Below are 26,341 nucleotides of genomic sequence, written 5' to 3' on the forward strand. Positions count from 1 at the left end.
AAAAAAAGTTATTTTTTAAACTCGGTAACTGTCATAAACTGGATAATGTGATACAGTGTGTCCAACAGAAGAAGATGGGAATTTGTATCCCTGCCTTGTTATATAGGTGGACTGGGGATTTTTTCCCCTTTTCCTGCAAAATTACTGCAATAACTGCTGCCAGCAAAATGCTGGGCATGAGGCACTAATTGTCTTCGAATGTACTGTGGAAAAAACTGCTTGAGACTAGATGGCATTGGTCTGAGAGTAACTTCATACTTTGAAATAGTTTATGCATTCTTCTTAATATGTAGTATGTTGCTGACAGAGCTATTGGCTATCCATTTGTTTGCTCTTTATACCCCATAAAAATTTGAGAAAAGTCATCCTTGAGTATTTGTGCTGAGGTAAGCTGAAGTGGATTTGCAACAAAAGTGAATTTTGACCACTCTTTATGCTCTCCAATTAATAGGATTTATTTTTCTGTAATGACACTTGCCTTTATTTTCCACTGCTTGTGGTTTGTAAAGGAGCTTATCTTTTGGTTTTGCAATATATAACAGGTCCTTAAACTGTGGATCTTGTTTCCTTGAAATTTCTGGCACTTCTCTAGTTGATTTCAGTAGGTAAGGATCAAGTCGTTGAGGTTTCTGAAAGTTTGTGTCGTGTTTGATCTTGATTTAATTACATTTGTCACCATACTTTTTAGGTCTGTATTATCAAAAACTGTGTGAAGGTACACAGTGGAGTAAAGAATATATAGCATTAAATTAATCCAATACACACTGAAGAAAAGCATCAGGAAAACTGATGTCTTAAAAAAATGAACTTTTAAAGAATTAAAAAAAATTAAAGCTTAGCAGTGTGTGATTAAGGCTAGTTGTGTACCTCATTATCTGTGCATAGTGATAACAGTATCAGATCTGTGCTGCTTAGTAACAGCAGCTCCATTATGTATTTTTTCTTCAGATTCACTGTTAAGGGTCTCTCACTTTCCCTTTGATACTTCAGAATTTATTTAAGTAGCTAAGAAGAGTGGAATTTAAACATGAATTTTCAGATACATCCAAAGCTGCTGAAACAGGAGATTCTCTGAGAACATGTCAGATTGATGTATTTGTTTCATATTTAGTGTCTGCAATTATAAAAATAAACTTTTTACTATCCTTTATTTTGCCTGATCATATCTATGTAACTCTGCCATGTTTTGGCAGACTATAGCACATTAAAAGCTTTAGAAAGTAAGTTTAAAATCTAAATGCAGAGAGGTAACCATGACTGAATTACTCTCCTGGGAGCAAAAGGCTCTTAGAGTGCCTACTGAAATCAGCATTATCATTTCAATACATGTCAAATATGAGTCATTTCCTAGTTTAGGCAAAATTTCTTTATAAATCTTTAAATCTTCCAGTTCTTTAAAGAAAAGGTTAAAGTACTTATGATTTAATGAGACCGCTTTACATCATAACTGTTTGACTATCAAGAGAAAACTTGTCCTTTCCAATTTGTGAAATCCTTTTATTTTCTACACAAGTTTTTGAATACTTTTTAAAATTTATATTAAAAGCAAAGAACCTGAGACTTAAAAGCAGGGAGGAAAACATTTACTCTGTGCATGCTCTGTGTATACATTACTAAATATGAGGTGTTTTAAATGGGATATTCCCCATGTTTAGGAAGATTGTAGGAAAGCAAGGAAGCATTTTAATTTAACAGACCACTTTGATCTCCCGCTTGAAGTCATCCCTTACTATCCATTAGGAACAGTTTGTCAGTCCCAAAAAGGGAGGGGAGAATTTGCATGAATTCTACATATTAGGGCTTTTTGTCTACTAATTACAATTCTGTGTTGAAAATATTTCAACGTATAGTTGGTGCTATGCTCCCAACAGACAAGAGAAATAAAAAAATATTACAGTCTATAATGTATTTAGTTGTCTGTTTGGAGAACTGTTCATAGAAACAACAAGCATAGCTTTCTTGGCAACTGGTTTGTCATTTAATCTGCTATAGTTGCAGCCTATTCAGAACTGCTGCTGAACTTCCAGCCTCAGGGTTCATTGATACAAGTAACTTGCTGTGCTGCCTCCAGAAGTCCTAATGTGGTGCTTGCCTTTTCTCTTGGGTCCTAGGTACTAGGATGTACACTGTGTTGATTTGAAAGCTCTTTGTTATAACTTCAGCTCCTTAGGAAATAGATATGTCCCAGGTGCCTCTGTTTCCTCTTCATTTATATTGTATCTTAAAACATCCACCTCCTTTCTTGCCTGAATATGAATTCAGTGAAGTTCCTGTGTATCTGCAGATTTAGATTTACAGTCTAACAGCTGCCTGGGAACACAAGACAAGGAATTTCATATAGGCCAGGATTTTAATTTCAAGAAATGGCAAAAATAGATGCTTTATCAGTGCTGTCTTGACTACTGTTCTGGAAATCACAGATAATTTTTCAGTTGCAAAAGCAAAACCTACTGAATTTTGCACAGATTATATATCATAAATGGAATGGAATCAAGCCTTTGTATGACCAGTGTTTGGAGCTGGTAGTACTGACTGGTTTGCAGAAGCTATGCCTGCTTTGTCTGGAGAGTTCAAGATGAGATTTGAATTCCACCAAGTTTCAATTTGTTTTACAAGCACTTTGTTTCCTTAATAAAAATAAAATAAAATAAAATAAATGTGGCAGCCAATTAAATTGTGTTTTTAATAACAGAAACACTGCGTTAAGAATGATTTGCATTCTTTTTTTCCTCTACTCTCAAATTCTTAAACATCTTGGGGTTGCTAAGGTATTTTGGCATTTTGTTGCAGATGAAACCTTGGCGGCAGCATAAGAATATAAAAGGTATGCCATACCATGTGGAAGTAGCTTGCACACTTCTTAGAGGAGAATGTTTTGAAAGGTTAAATAAAAAATATGTTCTTCAAGTGTTCAAACTCAATACTGAAAATAATAGAAGTTGTGTAACTAGTTAAAAGAACTGAGAGAAATATATGTGTGCTTAACAGCATCCTATCAAATTATGATTGTTGGAATCAACTGTTTTCAGATTGCTAGAAATCTGGAGTCCGACTGAGAGAAACAATCCAAAAAAAAAAAGTTTGACCTAGAAAGCTCTTAATTCTGAATTAATCTCTTATAAGCACTGTACATAAATATGTGTTTAAGTGTATTCCAAACTTCAGGTACTCTTCTGCAGCTTTACAACTGCTCTTCTGTACTTTATGTACGCTTGGGTTGTACAGGGAGCAAACTGAGAGACTTGAAGTAGCCACATGTACTTGATATGGTTGTTGGTAAAAAACATGGAGATAACACTCACAGGGTACATCTATGTCATCCATTTTGTGTACAGGAAGAGTTCACTTTTTTGTAGGTTTGTCTTCTGTCTGTATTTAGAGTCTTGTGTTATACTCAGAAGAGCACTTCTGATATGCTTGAATTTGATTCCTTTCTGAGGAGACCAAGCTTGAAGTTATACACTAGAATACCACTGTTTAGCACAGAACATTTGCAATGCAGATGGAAGGTCCTCTCACAGGTAGTTCTCAGTGTGCAGAGTGCATGAGCAGAAAACTGGCAACTGGCTTGAAATTCTTTGCTGGTAAAGATGGATCACATATAGTGAACCACTATCCTTCTTCATGCTATGCCAGTTGCTAAGTAGAAATTTTCACAGGAAACTTGAAACTTTCTTGATAAGTCTTAAAAACTTCATGAGTGTGGCCAAATAGAGCAATGTCTTTTCCTGGTTATTTAAACAAATAAGTAAAGTATTAAAAAGTAATTACTACGTCTGGCTCGGGTTTTTCTAGCTTAAAGACAAAAGTCAAAAGTCTGAAAAAGTAAAAGATGAAACTTTCAGATTGTCCGTTATGCAGCCTCCATTATTTGTGTGAGCACTTTCACGTGCATTTCTTGCATGCAGCAAGTGGAAGGTGACATAAATTACATGTGTAGGTTCTGTACAATGCAAAATCCATGCATGTTAGTGGCACTTCACAGAAAAAAATTCAGGTAAGTCTCTGCATGTATAATTTCTCATGGAAGCAAAGATTATTCCCTGATGCTGAACAGCTGGGATGGAAGATGAGGAAAACACTCCTGTCCATGTATCTCATCCCAATACCTCAGTTCAATAATACCATAATTTTTGCATTGTGTAAGAACTGCTGTGTTGGTTTGACAGTCTATCTAGATATTCTGTCTTTGAATGTGAAAGAGCAGATGTCCCGAAACAGCTTTCTTCATATACAGCCCTGACCTCTTCTCCAACAACCCATGGCTTTGAAGTGTCTTAAGTTAGGCTGAGTTGAATAGCCACTGACTGACCTACATTTAGTTTAGTAGTCTCATTCTGTTTTTATAGTTTATATTTTTGGTGTCTCTATTACCCTGTGTGTTCTTCATATGTAATTATGCCTGTGTGAAGCTGTTCTGTATTTTAAACTGGCTGTTTGCTAAATTCTTCTGGATAATTTCTTTTGTGGGTCACTTATTTATCGTTCTCATACTGTTTGAGATTCCAGCTGTAGAACTCAAGCACAAGTTGTTACAGTTAGTTTTAATTTGGATTCCTAGTTTGATTTGTCCTTACACTAAAGTCATTCTGCAGTTCGGTCATCCTCACTGATTTTTTCTGAAATTTTGTGTTGTGCTATTGCAGTTTTGGGGATGAAAGGGTCAAAACTCCCTTGTCATTCTAGACACTTTGTACCATAAACTTCTGTAGTTGTACTATGAAGCTTTGTGGATTTGTTCCTCATTCATTTCTCTCTTTGGCTGCCACTGAGTATTTTGTTCATTAGTGGTTTACTTTCTATGGTAACTCTAAGAACACCTTTTCTTTTCTGAGCAGTAGAAGCTCAGAATTTAATGTTATGTTTACATAGTTGAGAATAATTTTCTCATGTCAATTACTTTGTGGTTATCAACACTTTTAGTTTGCTAGTTTATTGCTTGTTTCTTAAATGTTTTGAGATCCTGTTGTAAATTTGAAGCAAGCGTGACTTTTACTGCCTGGATGTATTAACTACAACCTTTTGCACCTCACCACTGTTTTCAAGACTGTACAAAATGTTAGGTTGCAGAGGTGTTTGGAGTTACCTAAACTTCTGTCTTTGCAAAGTGTGGTTGTTCAATCTCTACCTATTTGAAACCTTTCTGGAAAACCAGAGTATTATATTGGTCAGGCTTTGCTTATCCACATACATCCTAACTCATTCAAGATACTCAAAGTTGGAGCTTGAGATTTCCTTCCAGAAATACCATGTTGCCTTTTCCAGTTTTCCAGTACACGCATCTATATCCCATGGTCTGCCCCCCCCCCCCCCCCCCCAATTAGCCCTGTGTTGGCCTGATTTCCTGGATTATCAGAAGAAAGATTGTTCCAAGACCTGTTCATGTATCATGTCAGTAATTTAAATTTTTGCATTGTTCTTCAATCTCTGCAGGGCTAACTGAAAACTGTATAGTATTTTGTTTGTGCTGCTTTTTTGGTCTCCCATAACATGTAACAGGTCAGTAAACTGGATTACCACTCTTTTTCTTAAATTTAAAGACTACTTTTGTGTTTGAATAGTTTTTATCCTTCTCCATAAATTGTGCTTGACATCCTCATTTTTGCTGTTTATCAGTAATCTCCCTGGCCCTTCTGAGTTTAATCTCAAAGTGTGTAAGGTGCACTGAGGTGCACAGAAAACCCCTGGGAACTTTCTGAGCTGTCTTCCCCGATCCTCTCCTGACCCATCTGCAATAAAATGTGGTTGAGGGAGCTGTTGCAAAAACTTTTTCCCTTAGCTTTTTCCAAGGATAAGCTACCAAAACACAGTCCTTTGAAGTCAAGTTTTGGTTTGTGTTCAGTTAATGGCTTTTATCTACTGCAAAGCTTTGCTGCTGAGATGCTTAGTAACTCTGGAGGAAAGCAGCTAATGTTGGTTGTTTTTCTTTTTTAAAATAAAACAGGAAAACTGAAAATGAGTGAATTATAATTGAAAAGAATGTTGGAGAATTATGATACAAAGGAATAGTTGAATGACTTTCTAAAGGAGGTTGTGATAAAAGGAAGAAAGCAAGACAGAGGAGGGAAGGGGTTGAGGTAAGGTTTTTAAAAGGAATACAAATAGAGTCAAAGACAATTATGTTGATCCTTGACCATGAAGAAAAACTAATCCTTGAAGAAAAAGATGAGACTATTTGCAAAAACTGTACGATTCCCCTTACTGGATACGTGGAACTTCTGTGGTGAGGCATTCAGAGGGCAGGAATAATTACTTTCTTCTTATGTAAATCATCACAAAGACAAGGAGATGGATTTCAACCTCCTAGTCCCAGCAGAGCTGTTCAAGTGTTGTAGAACCAATGTATTCTTGCATTACATTTGGGAATGACTTACAAGTGCCAGTATTGAGCAGTGCAAAGTGGTGCAAAATTCTTCATGTATAGGCAATTCAAAAGACCAGAATTTAATCTAAGGCTGATAGTGTAATACAGGGTTAATCATTGTACAGTAGTAACAGCTCCCTTCATTTGTGCAGGTATCTGCTTATTCTTTGACTAGTGAAGCACAGAGACTTTATTCAGAAGGGACGTTTCATTTGACATTACATCTCATCCCTAATTTACATGATTACAAGTAGTTCAGGAAAATTCAGAATCAGTGGTTGTGCTGTATTTTAAATGGAGGGGGCAGAGAGAAAATGTGCATTGTTATGAGATGATCTAAAATGTACTTTCAGGCCTTTTGTTTCAATTAATTTTGGCAAGTCTATTTTATGTAACTGTTTTAGCTGCTAAAAAGTGGCTTGTTGAATCCTTAATACTTGTCTCTTCATGTTACTATAGTGATCTTGAGTTTGGATCTGATTTTCCTGTGATTTGGGGAAAATAGTCATTATGCAGCAAGAAAGCAGTTGTTCTCTGTATATTTTCAGATATGATGACTACGATCCTTTTATTATATTTTATTGTTTGGAACTCATTTGCAGCACAAGAGTCGCTTGTTACACCTTTCCATGTAAAAACAACAAAGATTAATTATTTGTTAATTACTTTAGTTTTTAGCAGAATCTGTATTTGTAATCTTGAGCTCTCAGGTTCTCCTACTCTCCTGCCAAGATATACTTATTCTGTCCTGAGGCATCATTTATAGGTTGATAGAGCTCTACTGACACATGCAATAAGGAATGTTTTTCATTGGTACAACGCCGGATGGGGTAGAAAGTGGCAGAGCTGTAGCTAACCATTTTAATATTAGTACTACTGAAATACTGGTGATGAACTCACCAATGAAAGATAAAATGAAAATTGCCAATCCATAACTGGAATGCATACTCTGTGGCTGAAGGATCAGTAATCTCTGATTCAATGGTTTAAAATAAAGAATTAGTATTTAAATAAGTAAATATTTAAAATGCAGACTATTTCAAAAGCTGCCTCTTTTCACATTGATCTTTCTTTGTCTTTGGCCTTGTTTATCAGATAATTGACAGTATGGGTTGTATCACTCAGTTTGTATCACAGTACTAAAATTAACCTTGTCCAGAAAATAAATCACATACATGATTCTTATTTTGTATCCTTCTTCTTGCTTTTACTTGCATTTTTCCAATTTCAAGGCTTTTTTAAATGAAATATCTATAGTTCATCCGAAGTCTGTAAGCTGCCAGAGTAGTCTGTCTTCCAGTTACCTTCCAATTTCACTGTTTGGAGTTAGATTTGGATTAATACATAGCTTGTTCTTGAACAGAGAGTTAATTGCTTCAGGAGCACTCCAGGGTTCCATCGTTTTCTTCCCCTTTTTTCCTCTTTTTTTTTTTTAATTTATGTTGTTCTTCAGGGAGTTCAAGCTGAACTAGTGGATCTATGCACAAAAAGAAAGACTTGGATTGAAGGAAAACCATTTCCCATTGAGAAGGGATTAACATTGTAGGAGATAGTGAAAAAGAAAAGTAAAGGAGGGCAAAGAGAAAAGCTAAGTATCTTTTATACAAATGCTAGGAGCCTATGTAATAAGACTGCTGAATTGGAGTGACATGTTTTCAAGGATAAGAAAGATATTATTGGAATAAGAGAGACAACCAGGAAAATGAAGGGGGATTTAAAATGCCAAGATATAGAGTTCTAGTGAAGGAAGAGCTAATATAAAGCTGGAAGAGATGTAACAATATTGCTGAAGGATGATATTTAATCTACAGTAGATGCCCCCCTCTCTTCCCCCCTTTTTTCCTAACTAAGTTCAGTAGATTGTATACAAGGTAAGGACAACTTGATGTAGCTAAGATTCTTGGCTGTTGTGCTAGACTTGCAATAGGTCAGGAAAAAAAAAGCATGAACAATAAAAATACTTTTTCAGACATAAAATAGATCCCAAGAAAGCTAAGACTTTGATATGAAGAATGATTATGGGATATTGAGGAGGACACAATAGGAAAAGTGGTTGCTAGAGATCAGTTAGAATTGACTGTGTTAAAACTGCAAATGAGAGCATGTTTCCACTGTTACCCTAAGGTTTCTGCCTTTAAGCAGTTATTGAAACAATCTATACAATATGAATACTGTCACTGTTATCATGGAAAGATTGCAGATATAAATCTGTATATGGAGATAAACAAATGATCATAAAATCACGAAATTTGAAATGGTCATGGGGTGGGTGGGAATATGTGCTAGGCTAGCAGCCCTAAAGTTATTGATTTTAGCAAAGCTAACTTTGAAGGAAAGCGAAATGCTCCTGGGACTTTTGCCTGCAATCCTGTGATGAATGGGAAATCCACTCCACACAAGTAGAGAGTACATAGTATATAAAACACGTAGAAAGGCTGCAATTAAAATTCATCCCAGTTAAGTCAAGAAAAGGAAAGGCCGATATGGACCTGAGGCAAAAGAAGGAAAGGCAAAGAGACAACTTGCCCCTCCTGACCCTATGCTTTTTCCCTCCCCTTTGCTGTTCTTTAGCATTTCTTCTGCTGTCCCTTTATCCTCTCCAGCCCTTCTGTTTCATGACAGTTCAGTCGCTATGGTCCCCTGATGTGGTTTCTTCAGGTCTTTGTTTTTCTGTACCCTGGATTTCTCAGAGCATGAGCATAACTGTCCTGAGTGCACAGAACAGGGGGGCGAGACTCTGCTTTCCCCCTGTCCTGATATTTGCATTGTGCAACCCCTTAAACATACTTGCAAGCTTTAGGTAATTGACAGATTTCCTTTTCCACAATTTCCCTTAACTGTTTGCAACTCTGGAATGATTTCAATTCACTGGTGAGGTAAGGAATGAGGCAATGAGGGCTGGAGAGGACAAGCAAATGAATGCCTGTAATAACTCATGTGGTCAGTGGGTCTATACAAAAATAAAAATTAAAAAACAAACAAACAGTGCTGTGCTGTAGCATCTACCACTGAAATGGTGGGTCTTCTCTAAGAGAGAAGGGTCAAACAAGCGAGAACTTGTTGCAGATGGTGTTTCTTTCCTTTGTGCAAAGTTAGGATGTAGGGCTCAATTTAGGACCTAGTATGCAAGATGCTTTATTCTCCAACATCCTTCTCCCACATACACACATCATCAGAAATCTTGTTTCAAGACATAAAGAACAGATGTGAAGAAGCAAGGCAATGGAACATATTTAAGGTCTGAGTCTGGGCAGGTGTAAAATGGCATGGCTTAATCTGTAGACAGTTTATAGCAGCTGAAGATGTGGCCCTTAACTAAAGCAAACAGTTTGAACAAATCTGAATGTGGCATTTTATTTTAAAAGCTGAACAAAGGTGATAATGACAAAAGTGAATTTCAGAGAGATTTAATGGGACAGTGATGAAAGAAGAAATGATATTTTTCTGTCAGTCAATCTTTTTTTTTCCTCATGGTGATTTGTTAACTGCAGAAATTGGCAGCAGTCATTGAGGATGACCATGTGGTATTATGGCACCCAGCTGATGACTGTCTGACCAGTTTCTGAAGATGGTACAAGGGATCATAAAGTTTAGTTCCATGTATATTATGATGATAGTTGCATCTATATTTAAAGCTTTCTGTCACTGGAGCACTCTTGGTGTTGTCAGACTGTCTGTTGGACTGGATGAGCTGCAACTTCTTGCAATTGAATGTCAATAAGACCAAAGCAATTTTGGTTGATTCATAGTGCCAGCTTAAGCATATTCACTTGCACAGATTACATTTGACAGATAGTTACCTTCAGCTGAACTCTGTGGTTAGAAGCCTTGGTGTACTCTTGACAGTGAGCTTACATTTGATGCCTTATGTTTATTTCATATCCTGTTTTTGCCTCCCTAATGCTGCATGTGTATGTCTACATTTAAATAAATTCACAGCTGAAGTACTAGTCAGTCTACTTGTTATCTTCGGACAGAATGTTGTGATGAGTCAATTTCAGTATTTTAAAAATATTGTGTTTTTTTTTCCCATTCAGGCAGTTTTAATTTCAAAAGCCATCTAATCGAGGATTTTTTATTAGAAACTCCTGGAAAAGCATATGTCAAAATCTAACAACAACAGGAGTAAAAACAGGGAAAAAAAGAGGATAAAACTAAAAAAAAAAAAAAAAAAAAAAGTTTCTCCTTTTGGAATATTTTCCTGGTATTCTACTAGTTTGTTGGCCTGCAGGAAAATATATTCAACACAGGTATTATAAACCCTGTTATATTAGTGGAAGTTAAGTTCCTCTGGATTCTGCAACAAGATTCTGCATGGTGTCTTCAAAAATAGATGTTTGCATCCTGTATCACCCTCTATAAATCTTGTAAAGAAAGTCATCTTTCCAGGTCTTTTCTTGTAACTCTCCTAAGATATTCTGAGTTAAAATATAGTTTTAATTGACAAATTTAGTTGGTCCCACTTATGGTGAGCTTAGGTATGTTGAAACTTCATTTATGGTATACTGAGGAAGGATTAAACTTCTGAATTATTTCAAACCATTTCCCTGTGCAGGCTTCTAGTCAGCTTAAAGCAGCATCCTGATCTTGAAGAAAATGTAGTGATTTAATGCCAAATAGATTGCACGTATCCCTGTACCATTTCTGCTCACTCCAACTTCAGTTGCTGTTTTTAAAGGCTGTAGGTGATTTTCCTATAGAGCTTAAACAGGTGATGAAAGGGAGATTTTTGGAGTTTTCACTTCCTTTTCTCCGTGATGAATAGGACTGCAGCATCCTTGAATTCTGATATGAATGAACTAAATATACTCCATAAATTAAAATGTTTGTAGTCACTTATTTTATTGGCAAGCTGTGGTGAAAGGGCAGACTTAACGTTAGATTTTTGCCTACTGTTAAATAATAAATCTCAGCCTAGAATTATGCTGGCATGGTTTCTTTTAAAAATGACAGGATGGCTGGAAACAAAGGTATGTCCCCTAACTATGAATGCTAACATTATTACTTTTTAAAAAAATAAATAAAGTCTCTGACCATAGTGTTGCTTAAGTCAGTGGCTGCAATGAATGATTCAAGCTCTTTTTCTTTTCTCTATGTAAAATGCTCTTTGGCATGAGAACCAAAGATGTGTGAAAAGCATCACTTTGAAACTGTTGTAGATGTCAGGGTTGCAGCTTGCCTCTATTGTCTTGTCCTTTTCCTTCAAGCCTGCAATCCAGTTGTTTCCAAGCCCTGAGATGCAGAGGGGCGGGTAGCAGGTTTGGATGCTCAGATGTGCAGAGTTCTAATGGCTTAAATAGCTATAAATATAGCAAAAATAGCATTTTGTGCCATGTGGTATAAGATTTTGCTGTATGGTATAGGATTTGGAACACAAGAATTTAGAAGTGTGAATAAAGCCATTTAACAAGAGCAGGTAAAATAAGTCTTATTGCGTGCATTTTTTTAACCTTCGCTGTAAGATAATGGTCAAACAATCTAAAAACAGCATGAAGATTTTAAGTAACTGTAATGGCTATTCAAAGTAGTACTCTTTCTCTCCCCAACTTGCTAAGTAAAGGAAGAGGAAATATATTTAAAATCAAGACAGGGATCATATTTATAGGACTACAGAGTATCTCTAGCTGGAAGGGACCCAGAAGGATTATCAAGTCCAACTCGTGGCTTCACATAGGACCACCAAAAAAAAAAAAAAGCGTATGTCTGAGAGTGTTGTCCACATGTTTCTTGAGCTCCAGCAGGCTCGGTGCTGTGACCACTGCCCTGGGGAGCCCATTCCAGTGCCCAACCACCCTCTGGGTGAAGAGCCTTTTCCTAACACCCAGCCTGACCCTCCCCTGTCCCAGCCCCAGGCCGTCCCCTCGGGTCCTGTCGCTGTCTCCAGAGAGCAGAGCTCAGCGCCTGCCCCTCTGCTCCCCTCGTGAGGAAGCTGCAGGCCGCCATGAGGCCTCCCCTCGGCCTGCTGTGCTCTGGGCTGAACAAACCAAGGGGCCTCAGCTGCTCCTCACATATCTTCCACTCTAGACCCTTCAACATCTTTGTTGCTCTCCTTTGGACACTCTCTAATAGTTTTATGTCTTTTTAGTATTGTGGTGCCCAAACCTGCACACAGTACTCGAGGTAAGGCCACACAGCACAGAGCAGGACAGTCATTTCCCCCAACCAGCTAGCAATGTCAGGCTTGGTGTAACCTAGGACACACTTGGCACTTTAGGCTGCCTGGACATGCTGCTGACTCACGTTCAACTTGCCACAGACCAACCCCCCCCGATTCCTTTCTTTGGGGGTGCTTTCCAGCCTCTAATCCTCTAATCCCCAGTCTGTACATACAGCCAGGGTTGCCTCATCTCAGGTACAGAATCCAGCACTTGCCCTTGTTAAACTTCATATGATTCTAGCTGAAGCAGCATCAAGTTTGCTGGCAAAATCATCAGTAAGTTTTTACTGGTGTAGGAGGTGTCATTTGTCTGTCAAGTATTATGCAGATAGATTATCCGAGCTTGCTTTTCTTCCTGGTTATTGTACTTTGATTTTTATCCCCCCCCCTCCCTGTCCCTATTAACGTGGTTATTAGCATCTTTTTTTGTCTGTTTGAGATCAAGACATTTGTATGAGACAAATTCCTTGTGACACATTCTTGTTCTCATGTTTGCTACATAAATTCATTATCTCTTGCCAAGCTTTAGATCTGCAAAGTTCCCTCTGTGTAGTCTCAATTTTCATTCTAAATAAAAAATTAAAATGCAAAGAGCAAAAGACTAAAAGTGAACTCTTTTCATCTTCCAGTTGTAAACTGTCTCTCTAAGAGGAGGGAAGAAAAAAAAAAAGAAGCACAAGGGATTTTGGTATGTGTAAGACATCTGCCCAAACATCCCTAGCAATAATGTCATCACTGCCAAAATGTGCTTATGCTACCAACTGTATAATAGTGCTTGTGGTACTTATTTTTTGAATTGTCCATTCAGCTAAGGTTTTAAATTTAGGTTAGACTGCATGTGGCATATATTGTAAGGAGAGAGAAACAATACGAGACTGTATGAGCAGGCTGTACACTGATGCTGGTGGGTGGTGTGGAGCAGGACGTGGTTGTATGGTATGAAATCCTGACACAGCTGCAGAACTTGAGCTGTGGAAACTACTGCACCTCTTTATCTTCCAAAGCAGTCATAAGGTGGCTGACAAGGAGCTTACCTGGCTTGCTTGGGGAGGAATAAAGGAATTTTAGGATGTTAGAAAAATACTAGTGCTTGGGGGCATGGACTATGCTCCCATGTGTCTTTTCTGTACATGTGTTTAAAAAAAAGTCAAATGTGAAAGTATGGAGCTAAAAATAAATAAAAGAATAGAATAAGGCAAAATAAGAAGAATCGGTAAATAGTGCTCTGAGGAAAATTAGAAAGCATAGGGACAGAACTGGCAGGTGGGAAAGGAGCCTTTGAGAAGGAATTCTGCAGTTTCTTCACTGAAGAAAAGTGTTGAATTGTGACAAAGTTCTCTGCCATTTCTGATGCATAAATTTAGGGGCACATAGACACCCAAATTTTTAATAACATGTGAAAGGCAGCATGATGGCTTTTTGGTCATTTGCTCTGCTTGAATCACAACTGAAGATAAACTTGGACTCATGCTAATAGTTTCATTTCATGTTTATCCCCAAACATCCATTTGTCCACTTCGTGTTCTTTAAGTCCATATCACTGACCTTTCCTCCTTACAAAAATTCACTTACAAAATATTAAAGCTGTGTGGAAGCCTTTGTAATTGCAGCTTCAGCAAGATTTGCAATTATGCAAGAAAATACCCATGTATGTACCTGTGTCTCGTCTCTTTGATATGCAAAATCCCTTTCCTGCATCTTCTATTAACTGTTATGCTTCTGTTCCACGTCTGCTTTCAGAGTAGAGATGTGAATCCACATGTCACCCAATGGTAGAATATGCTGTATATCTTTATATAAATAGGCAAAAAGAGCATATTTAGACAGGTTGAAGGTGAAAAAGATTTTTATGCTCAAGTTTCTGATTACACCATTATGGCAGCATCGCTAATTCCCCTCCTTCCATCTATTGTCTTCCCTCATCTGTTGTCATCAGTGACCACTGTTGATTTGTTGACTCTATTAAAGTATTCAAGGAAGCCACAGGCCTGTCATTTTGGTCATAACCTTAATCTGTTTTCTCACCTTGGGAGAAAACGTGTTAATATACTGTCTGTTTCTGTAGAGTGAGCTCGTTGAACAAGTTCCTGATGCAACAAATCTGCAATACATTTAGAAAAAATGTTTTTATGAGTCTTGATTATCTTAACATATAATAAGCTATGTTCAGGAAACAACTTTTATAAGAACCATAACAAATTAATAACAGAAAGCAATTGTAACTATGTTGTATAGTAATTTTTGAGCTAGGTGCATCACAACTTATTCTGATTTGTCAGAATCTGTTTCTGTATTATTTCTGAATGATTAAGCAAATCATTTATGTTAACTTCTGCTTATTTTATATCTCTGTAAATCCTGTATAGCTTTATTGACTTTGGAGTTGCTTAAGATTTTACAGCAACTAAGGGGAAGGGTCATTTCTGTTTCTGCCTGTTTGCTGATCTGGAAAATAAATGGAACATCTTTTTTTATGCCTTACCAGGTAAGTTGTATTAGCTACCTAATTGCTGTTCATAAAGCACTTCAAAATTCTTCATATTGTGTATAAAATCTTTATGATGATACAATTATTTCTATCTCAGAGAAACTTCCAGATGTGTAAATAGAGCTTAATTAAAAGATAAACTAATGCAGATATGTTTGGTTTTTCTACAGTTTATTTTTGTTCATTTTTTTTCTTGTTTTCTCAGTAGAGAAACAGGCTCTTAATTTTAGCTTGTGTTTAATCTTAAAATTTTGTTTCCATTTGTAACTAACTAAATTTGAATTTGTAATTTAAAAATTAGCTGGCTTTTTTTCCCGCAATTTTAGTTTACAGATACCTGATATTTGCAAGAACCCTGTTTGGTGTCTGATATATCTCTTAGATCTCTGAGCTTCATCTTCATAGAATCATTGAATGGTTTGGGTTGGAGGGACCTTAAAGATCACCTCATTCCAACCCCCCTGCCATAGGCAGGGACCCCTCCCACTACTATCCCCCAACCACTATCAGGTTGCCCAAAGCCCCATCCAGCCTGGTCTTGAACACCTCCAGGGATGGGGCATCCACAACCTCTCTGGGCAACCTGTTCCAGTGTCTCACCACCCTCTGAGTGAAGAATTTTCTCCTAACCTCTAATCTAAATCTTCCTCATCTTGTTTAGAAATAGTGATGTCCATTACATGTATTGGAATGTATTCTATTTCCTATTAGTTGTCTAAAGGTGAATGTTTGCTTCTTGACTTGTTTTATATGTCATTATTATGGTCATTCCTGCCACTGCTGAGATGGTATAAATAGCCTTAAGAACTGAAGTTACAGTTGAAGTGTTTGCCATCACTGGATTGGCTGGATAACTAAGTAGGCCGGGGTTGGTATCATTTGGCTAGAATGAAGATTTTTCTTCTTTGATTTTTGGTGCCAAGATTTTCTCTGTTGTGGAACTCCTCATATATGGCCTGAAAATCTGGGAAGAAATCCATCTGGTTTTTTCAACTGTCTTGCCAGACACTGTGATCTACTTACTAGAACAATAGATGAGAAGAAACTTTAAGATTAAATTGTACTTTGTGATTGCTAGAATCTATGATAAATAGGAGTAAAAAGAATGTATATTTAACCAGTAAAAGAGATTAATGTTGTCTTGAAATGACTCCCTTTAATTTATCTGAAATATTTTAATAAATCTTTCCCATGCAATTAGAATAGGAAAAATAACCTAAAGGGAAACATGCTTATTAAAAAACAGGTATGTCTTTGAAACACAATCATAAATTCTAAAACATTCAGAGAAGAGACTAACACATCTGTTGGTTTTATGTCAATTAGTTCAGTGGAGTCTTAGTATCTGGTTAGTGATCTCTATATTTAGGTAGTTTTTGTTATTGAACAATGGAACATAAAGGTTTCTTTTCCACATCTTTCTATCTTACTTATTAGAAATAATTTTGCACAAGGTATGTGAGTAGTATTAATATTAAGACTTATTTTTAATGGAAAAATCTTACTGATGCAAAAAAAATCATAGTAACCACTGAAGGAGAATTCACTTAACTTCATTTATTTTAGCTGAAATGATGCAATTCAGTTCTACATAGATGAGATTAAAATGGTCTCAGATGCCTTTATATATATGTAATGGGTTTCGATGTTTTGATGACAAGATGACTTGTGTGTGTGAAGAAAAAGTGTATGTTTTTTAAATGTACTAGGTGTCACACATGAATGTTATGTAATATAAGCGTGTTATTACCTAAAAGCCAAAACTGTGTAGACTTGGGGTCTTGGAATTCTCACAAATTGGCTTTGGCTTGGAAAGTGAAAAAAAATAAATAAAATAAAATCAATATTACTCTTTCTTCTACTTGGGACCCCAAATTTCTTCTGCCTCCGTGCTAATAAAGGATACTATTTTTTTCCCCCAAGTATATTAAGTATTTTTGTTGAAATATTTTTATCACTGAAATACTTTTTTTTTTGTTTTTAATCATTATACCTATAGATAACCCTACAGTTCAGGGCTTAAAAAATAAAAAGAGAGAAGAAAAATCATATCCTTCAATCTATACACTACGTGCCTTTGGGAACTACCACTTTTTACATTCAAGGAATAGCAACACAAATTGATACAAAAGAAATCCATGGAAAGTTGCTAAATATGTAGGAATGGTGTCTGGCTGAAGTCTTAGAGCTGCCAGTGGTTTGAGGTTCAAAGAGTATTCAGGAGCATTGTCATATGTGCTTTCCGTGCTCCTATATGCTCCCCTGCTTCTGCTTTTTGCTGTAGTTAGTCCCTTAGCCAGTACAACTCCTCTGAAGTTAAATGTGGAATTTGGTTGTAGTGCTTCTTTTTTTTCCCCACACAAGTTGCTGCAATATAGCAGAAGTTAGCAGTCAAAACATGAAAATACTGCTTTTTAAAATTATTATTGTTTTTTTTTTTTTTTTTTTTTTTTTTTAATAATTGCTCTGCCTGATTCAAATGAAGTAGTGAAATTCATGGTAAATTTCATTATTGTGCTTTCATGGGTAAGAACTGAGTAGTACAGGTATTCAGGTGAGGAAATGAATAGTTGTAGTACCTTTGCTGTTCATATCTCAATTTGTAAGCAGTAGCTTGACCTTCAGTGTATCTTCCATTCTGCACCACAGTGAGCCGTCAGGCAGGGAGTTTTTCCTAGGTGTAGGCAGTGATTGGATTTGGTATTTTTATTTGGGAGGAAGTGGCTTGGATTGGCTATAAAGGGCAATTGACTTGTGACTGAGGACCGTAAGAACTTCATTTTGGATGCACTAAAAGAACTTGCCTTTTGCCTCATTGGTTCAGCACCTCTCATCTTTGAAGCTCTTCTGGATCATGATAAGAATGCTCTTAGAGGAAAGATTGTGAGTATCTTTCACCATCTCAGTTCACCATCAAATGAATTTTCCATTGCTTGAAGTTGGTATTGGGCTTTGCATTGGCAGCAGCTAATGCATTCGCAGAGTGGATTTATCTTAGTGACTAATCCTTGCCACCTCCCTGTGAGGTGATTTGCTAAGTATTTGACAGATGGGGAGGCACATGGGGGAGAGATGGTTTCAGAGCTGGGATTAGAGCTCTGATGTTCCAGGCTTCCGGTCCTGTGCTCTGCAGGCTACCCTTTCCTACCTCTCTCTTCTCACTCTCCTGGAGCAAATTCCTATAGAACTTTATTTATGAAGACGATAGGGGAATAATCCCGTCCCCTCTATCAGATACCAGTAAAATTCATCTTTTTTTTCTGTGGTATTATGCGCAATTTAATGCTAATGCTCAGGAGACCTTAAACAACCACATCAAACAGCCGATTCAGTGCCAGCCTTCCTTCTTATTTAGCTTAGTCCAAACTGACACCAAACTTTGAGACATTCCTCTCCTCCCACAGTGGAAAGCCACTGGGATTTTTTTATCCCACACATGGTTTCCCTCCTACGTTTTCCTCCCATGTCAGATATTCATACCCCCTTTAATAACCAGCAGGGGGATCATTACATTGAGCTACTGCCAAATGCATAATGACTGCTGCCTTTGCCTTACACAGTCACTGCACTACTGATATCCAATTCAGCATTGTAAAGTGCTTAGGGCTACCTTGGGGATGTGCTATATTAAACCCAACTATTCTAAATCCTATTTAATATAAAGAGATTGTTGATGGGGGAGGGGGGAGGGAGATTTAAAATTGTCGTTAATCACCTATTTTCAACAAGTAAAAATACCTGATCGCTTAGGGCCCAATTCTGTCACTCTTAAGCCGTAAATAGTCCTGCTGATTTTAATAGGGGTACGTGAAGGCAAGTGGTCTGCTTACTGCTGGGGGAGGCAGAATGGGGCCCTACAGAAGCTGCAGCTGAGGTGCTAAGCTTGCAATGAGCTGTTGGGTGTGAGCGAGCCCATTTCTGAATTCCTCTTACAAATGTTTTACAGTGAAAACAGGAAATCGGAAACATGCTTCATATTTGACTAAAAATAAGGGTACTCTTAAACTTGTAAAAGACAACATTTTTATTTGAATGATATGACAGAGCTGCCACAGAAGTGTTACCTGCTATAAAGAAAGCTTAAGAATTATTACCTTTATTAGACCAGTGACACTGAGCTTTAGCCATACATTTCTAACTTCTGTCCCTCTACAGAGACAATTTTCTTTTCTTAAATAAACTGTCATGCTAGTGTTAATATATTGTTGGCTCCCTCATACTCTGAGAATACTGCTGATATAAAACATGTATATGTTAGATTGGTAATAGTATCTTTAGTGTAGCTGACTAGAACAAATGTGTTTCCCTCATGGCTGTGCTAATGTGATAAAGGAAAATTGGCTGTTCATCAGCTTTCGGCTGGGTAAAGACAGTAGAGATGGAACCACATTCTTTTTTATGCATTAATACCACTGAGAACTTTTCACTAGTTATATTTCATGTGCAGGCATGTTGTGCAAAGATGTTGTAAAACATGAGATAATGCTACAAATAACAAAGTAGAAAAGCCTGTATCTTTTACGATGATAACAGTCAAACACCAAATGACAGTAACAGGCTGTAAAAAATGTGATGCAAAAATAAAATGCAATGTAACCACCATATACTTAGGCTCTTGCAAATAGGGCATCAGATGTTTAGAGGGCTTTGAATTAAAATTAAATAAAAAAGTGTTGTATTTAGGTCATTGATATGTCAACAGAAAGGATAATTTAAAATGGAGAGAGATGTATTTTGAGTGGTGAAACTCATATGCAATAACTTTTGGAACAAATCTCAATGCTTAGTAATTATGATAATAGCCTTCAAATTTCCATCAGTGGAAGGACAATAAATTTTTCTGTCTTATTTTGGGAAATATGGACTGAATGTGGAAACAGCAATAAAGCTCAGCATGCATGTATATGTTTGAAAGTGCAGTTTAAGGAGAAAAATTCATTGTACAATTTGGTGTGAAACTGAAGGGGGGGGGGCGGAACAAAACAAACAAACAAAAAAACAAACCAAAACAACAAAGCAAGAAACCCCATCATATTTCATATTTTCTTTCTTAAAATACTGATAGACTCATGTTGCCTGAGGCACTGATGATGATCATCTGAGCTCAGATTTATAGATAATCGTGTCTGTTTATCTTGGTCTGAAATTTGAAACACTTTATTGGTGGAATAGCATTTTGAGTGCTTATACTGTGGTTTTCTAAGTGTTTTTTTTTTTCAGGTTCTGGCTTTTCTTTTTGAAACAGATTATTCTGGTTTGTAAACCTTCTGTTTGTCCTCACACATCTATTGTTCTTATTGGAAATGATTATTTCAGGTTTATTTTGATTTGATTAGAGTGGGTATCAAGACAGACTAAAGCACTCTAGGTTTAGTTGACCTCCGTAGACACGAATCACCAGGCATCTATATCTGCAAAATGGAACAGGGATTCTGTAAACTGGCTAAAACAAAGCAATGCTTCAAAATCTGAAGGTTACCAAGCTGTCAAGTGAAATAAACCTTATGCAAGCTAAATATTTTTAAAATCGTGTAATTTGAATTTTGCAAATAAATTGCTTTCTGAAATGAGATTAAGTTTGTTAAGTGAGCTATTCAACAGAGTTTGAAAGTTTTGAATAAATTGAAGGTAGTTTCAGTAATTAACTTCATTAATGGGAAGCCGACTACAGCCATGATTACTCCAATTTTCATCTTATCCCTGTATTTTTAAAAATTAAATTATTGAATTCCAGAAAATGTAAGGCTGAAAGGCACTTCCATATTATTAAACTTTGTCCAGTTTTATGTAACACAAACATGGATTTTTAATGAAAAAAAAAAAAAACTTTGTAAAAGCTAAGCATCGTGTGACTTTGTGGAGCTGGGAGAATGCCATAAAATATTTCTATGAACATTTGCTCAAATTTAAAATGAATTGGCAGGGAAGGGAATGCTTGCAGAAAAGAATACCCTGGAGTGCAGATTGAGCACATATTCCTAGCCAAGGGTTCCCTTGATGTAAGGGAATTTCCCACTGGGTGTAAAGCAGATGTAGCCAGATCCTATACCATTCCCTTCAACCCTTGTAAGAAGAAGCATGCTGGGGCCAGCGAGGCATTTTGGAGGGGTGTTCGAAGCCTGGCTGAGGTGTGCTGCATTTGGTTATCCTGAGTATGGTAGATGGTCCCTTCAGGCCTGTATGAGCTGATGTGTATGAGAAGAGCTCTGACAGCTATAACATGTGCCCATGGCCTGAAGTGGTGAAGTAGCTGTAACCAGTCTTGTACCTTGTGAAACAGACCTCTTTTTTTTTTTTTTTTTTTTTTTCTCTTCCCCCACCCTGCCAGATCATCGTACTGTAGATTCTTTGGTTTAAACACTGTAGAAATTTTATAGTCTATGTATCTGAATAATGATCTTGTTAACTGGATTGCTAATGGGTGGACAGAAAGGAGGTAACTACTTTCAGTAGGCACCACAGGTAAAGGCATGCTGCCAAGTAGGTTGAAGTAATGTTAATGGTTAATCAAGGATAGATACAACATGTACTGAAATCAAAAGGATTGCATAACGAAGCATGTATTTGCCCATTTTGTTAATTCTATAGGTGCATCACAGCAGAATTAGTTTCTTCTTGAATGGCTGGGAAGATGACAGCACACCTTTTGATTCAAGGATTCTTGTGGGACCAGTTGCAGATGGTAATGCTGATGGTACACTGCAAATCGGACAAAGCTTCACAGGTAAATCTCATACTATTTTTAGCTCTGGAACTATTTCAGAACGTGATGTTACTGCATATAGGTAGTTTTTTCTGCTTTGTACAACACACTGGGCCCTAAAGTGACACATTCTATTAATTTACTATCACAGCTTTTCTTAGTAAATAAATTAAATTATTTCAGAATGGGATTGTCCATGGCCACTAGACTACACTCCTGTTCAGAGTCAGGAATAGAGATGCAGGTTTTTGACTCTTCATGTTCTTCAGTTTCATCAATGCTAATGTAAACCACTAGCAGAATGAGAACCACTCAGCCTCTAGTGATGCCTGATAGCATTATTCTTCATCAACATCTAGAATTTTGTGTGTGCTACAGTCTGAAATGATCGCTGCAGAACAGCTACAGGATGTTTTGTTGCTCTCCACAAAATCTTGCCTCTGCAAATGTAAGAACTCTTCAGGAATGTGCAGAATTTGAAGCGAACTCCTAAATATAAGTATATGCCACTTAAACAACTTTATTGTGCTTTTGGGCAAGAAAGTCATTCTGTGTCCCATTTCTTAATGCTTATATTTGGAAATGTATTTTGTTATGATTTTGATTCTGAATACCCAACAACTAATAAATGTATAAAGGAAGGAGTACTTTAAAATGCTTTTTATCTTTATTGTATAAATTGATAGGTACAGTTGTACCTACTGTATCTCTTCTCTAATTAGAGGTGGCACATGGACTGGCTCATTACTTCTGTCTAATGAGCCGATCCTTGTGCCACCTCTCTAATCAGAAAAGAGATAGGTACAAAATGTTCTTATAAAGTTATTATAAATCATTCTTTTTTATCAAAAAATTAAGTCACTGCCCTCTATAGTTTTGTCCAGATCCAAGATGGTTTCATTCAGGAGGAGTAATTGTGCAAGAGAGATCTCTGTGTGCTGAATTGAAGGTGCTCTCATGCAGTGCAAAGCTGCCTTTTGTTCAACAGGATTTGATTATTTACTTGTAGTATATTTTCTTAGGTTTAGAGCAATTTGTTGGAAGAATGCAAGACTTTCGATTTTACCCAGTGGCACTTTCAAACAGGTAAAAAGAACCTTTTTTTTTTTAAAAAAAAGAAAAAAATGTGATAACGAGAGAGAATAAATAACAATATGCTTACTTCCCTGAGTATGGTGCTTTTCATATGTCTCCTTTAAGTGATTGCTTCTGATGACCTAGTTTACTGGACATCATTTCAAACCTGATTTTTAATCCAAAAAGTCTTGAGTTAAAATAATTTTAACATTTTGCTTTTGAAATGTTGCTTAAGTATATGTAGTAAAACTCGGTATTAAATGTGTGCTTTCCTTGCTACCGTTGTCCCTGTTGCAACCTGACTTAGCAGATGTTCTAGCAGAGACTAGATCTAGTTGCTAGATTTCAATAAGCTATCTGGTGTTATCAACTCAACATAATTCTGACATTATAATGTGTTCTAGTAAGCTTAGATCTGTTAGATGAGACTTGCCAAGCTTCCACAGAGCTTCATGTAAGCTGTGGGCAATTTCTTCCTTAAAGTACTTCAGACAGGGTGCCCCTTGTATAGTCTTATCCTCCAAAAGAAGGAATAAACCCTGCTGATGTTCCCAGCTGGGCAGCATCCTTATGTCCTTGGCTTCTGGACAGTTGTCTCAAATTGTTTAGCCCCTACAGCAAGGCTTACTGGTAAGCAGACCTCTCTGTCGTGGGTTTCAGTGAGAAACTGCTGTTGTTTGTCAAGTACAGTCTTTACTCCCACCTTCTCAGAAGCACTCACAGAAAAATGCCTTGGTCTCAGGGGAGAGGAAGGGAGGAGAGAGGGCCAGTCCCGTTTACACCGGTCTAAAACTAGTAATTCAAAGGAAGAAGAAGACAGGCAATCCAGCTAGTCAACATGCTGGCTTAGTGGCTGACAGCTTGGCTTCTGTGCTTAGTGATTCCTTTCCTCTAGCCTTCCCATGGTATCAGACGTTGACACATGGTATTCTTGACACCCTCCCTGCCCCCCAAGCCCTTATCCCAAGAGGCTATTGTCTTAATTCTTCATTGCTTTCTATATTAGATTGTCCCCATAAGCCTCCAATGACTTTGCCAGCTCAGCCTGTGTAGCCCTGGGCCAATTGCTTTGACATCCTCCATCCCCGAGGCCAAATTACAGTTGCCACTGCAATTTCTGTTGCCCTCCAGCCTCCCTTCCTAGTGCGTTACACAGAGATGTTACCTTTGTTATCCAGCTCATGCTGGATTAATCTAGTCAATTCAAGCTGGCCAGAAAAAGTCAGGTCCTATTAGTCTGTGTGGTGCTTCTGGGTAGGCTAAGCTCAGTGACACTCGTGAGTGCAGACCTTAAGGCTACTTAATGATAGTCTTTCAATAAGATGTAGAGCAGTTTCCTAGGAGCTCAGATGTCTGCAGGACATTGCAATGAGCTGATCTCCTGTGAATTTAAAGTGTTAATACAAATCTGAATTCCAAATTGCACAAAAATCATGTTTGTTGTATATTCTTTCAGAGCAATGCTTGTCAAATCCATTGAACTACAATTTAAGTCAGTGAAATGAATACAGTTTAAAAATTGAAAGATAAGGTATTTTACAGTGTTGAGAACTAATGATGACTTTGTTGATGCAGTTTTATATCCGCAAGTAACTTGGTTCAAAATGTTTATGTGGGATAAACTATGAATGCAAGTCCTACTTGCATATGAATTAATTTAAGTTTATGGCTGTCTGGATGGTTCTGTTACTTTGTATTTATATCTTAATGAGTATATAAAAATTATGTTCCTACTGGAAAATAGGGACATGGGAAAATTAATAATTTTTAATTCAAAGATTTCATACCTTCTGGGCTCACAATAATCTTTTACACCAGAGATGAGCAGACAAAGGTTTAGCTAACCAGCCCACGTCATTCATCTGCCTGCCTACCTATGTAATTACCTATTTTTTTGGATTGCTGATGTCAATGGGAACTGAAGTTATTTAATTGTTTTGATATAGGCTGTAAGAAGCTACTAGAATGATCCCAGACTGGGGTAGTCAAATCAGTGGACAAGTGTATTAGAGTTGCTAAAAGGGAAAATATTTTTATCTGTGTTGTCTAATGTGTAGCTTGGTACTTCTCAAGCTGGTCTTTTTGGAGGGTTTGGGGGAGAACATTCAATTCATCTGTGGTTATACCTCATAATATGCCAATACTATGGTTATACTTCAGAACAGTGTCCAAATCAGTGAGTGGAATCAGACATGATGCCATAATAAAATATTGATAAGAGTTTTTCACAGTTTTTCTCCTTGCATCTAGGGCTGGATTAATTCTATCTATCTTTAGATATCCCAGGAAGGAACTTTTTTCCCTTGTCTCTGTATGTCCGTGGAGCTCCATATAATGTGGTCTGGAGCAATGAAAGCAAGTCAGAGCACTTCTTTACACTTGTGAAGATGCCTGCTGCTTGCCATTGATTAAGTAGGGACCCTGGGTGGCCTGATTCCTAGGTGATTGCCCCATTCATGTGAGATGAAACCAGGCCTTAGGGCTTCTAGAGTAATCTAAGTTGAATTTTGTTTAATCTATGAGCCTTGAGGCGCAAAGTGGCACTTGTCATTTTTTATCATGTATGTAATTGCTTTTTTATATGCCATGACAGAGACATTTTGGAAGTATTCTCTGGAAAATTTCCTCATCTGCATACCCAATCCGAGTGCCGCTGTCCTGGAAGTCATCCCCGGGTACACCCCTTGGTACAGAGGTACTGCATCCCTAATGGTGCAGATGATACTACTAATGACAGAGTGCTGAGGCTGGATGCAGAAGCCCATCCTCTGTATTACATCAATGATGATGACATTGGGACCACCTGGATTTCATCTGTGTTTGCTAATACTGTAGGTCTAGATCGTGGTGTTTCTATCACAATAGACTTACAAAATGGACAGTATCAGGTAATGAGAAGATTGCATTTGCTATTTATTGAATACAAACTAGGAAGAGATTTCATATACACTTTAAAATTTTGGGGAAATTCAAATCTTGTGCTTTAAGATGTTATCATTAAGGGGACAGAAAGAAAACTTCCATTATCAGCAGGAAGCAATGCATCATAATTATTGTTATGGAGCCTTTCTTTTGATGTGCCTTGTCTGTTCCAAGCAGTAATCTGGATTAGATGTAACAAAGTGAATATTTGTATGAAGACAACAATATTTAGAAATTGGTTGCCGTCTTTTAACTTGACTTTTGTAAATTTCAATCTCAATTTTAATATCTATTAAAATATCAGATGCACATTGTATGAGTTCTGATAGGAAGCTGGCTGCAGTCAAATGGAATTTAAAGTCTGTGGCACACTAGCATGTCATAAGGGGTCTCTGTTGTGTGGATGTTCTTGAGGTGGTGTTTTAGCCACTTGAGCAGTATGGAAGGAGATTCCTGAAGATGCCACATTGCAACCTAACACTTCACTATGCTGCCGATGGCAAACATCAGGTAGTCTTGGAAGGAGGCACTCATCAGTAGTGGAGCTGGATTGACAGTAAGGTCTCTACCAACTTGCCATGTGTTTTGACAGAAAGGAGTCAAGTTCATGCTTCAGTTACTAGTAATGCT

The 26,341-nt window shown here is 37.3% G+C and overlaps 1 protein-coding gene across 1 annotated transcript in view; it reads left to right on the plus strand.

Moving 5' to 3' along the window:
* The window catches only part of USH2A (usherin), a 422,856-nt gene that overhangs the window by 32,327 nt on the left and 364,188 nt on the right, over positions 1 to 26,341 (plus strand). Inside the window, 3 exon segments of the mRNA XM_050709829.1 lie at positions 21,598 to 21,733; positions 22,735 to 22,798; positions 25,383 to 25,677. Coding sequence (XP_050565786.1) covers positions 21,598 to 21,733; positions 22,735 to 22,798; positions 25,383 to 25,677 — 495 coding nt within the window.

The sequence above is a fragment of the Cygnus atratus genome, chromosome 3 (genome assembly GCF_013377495.2).
Source record: "Cygnus atratus isolate AKBS03 ecotype Queensland, Australia chromosome 3, CAtr_DNAZoo_HiC_assembly, whole genome shotgun sequence".
NCBI lineage: Eukaryota > Metazoa > Chordata > Aves > Anseriformes > Anatidae > Cygnus > Cygnus atratus.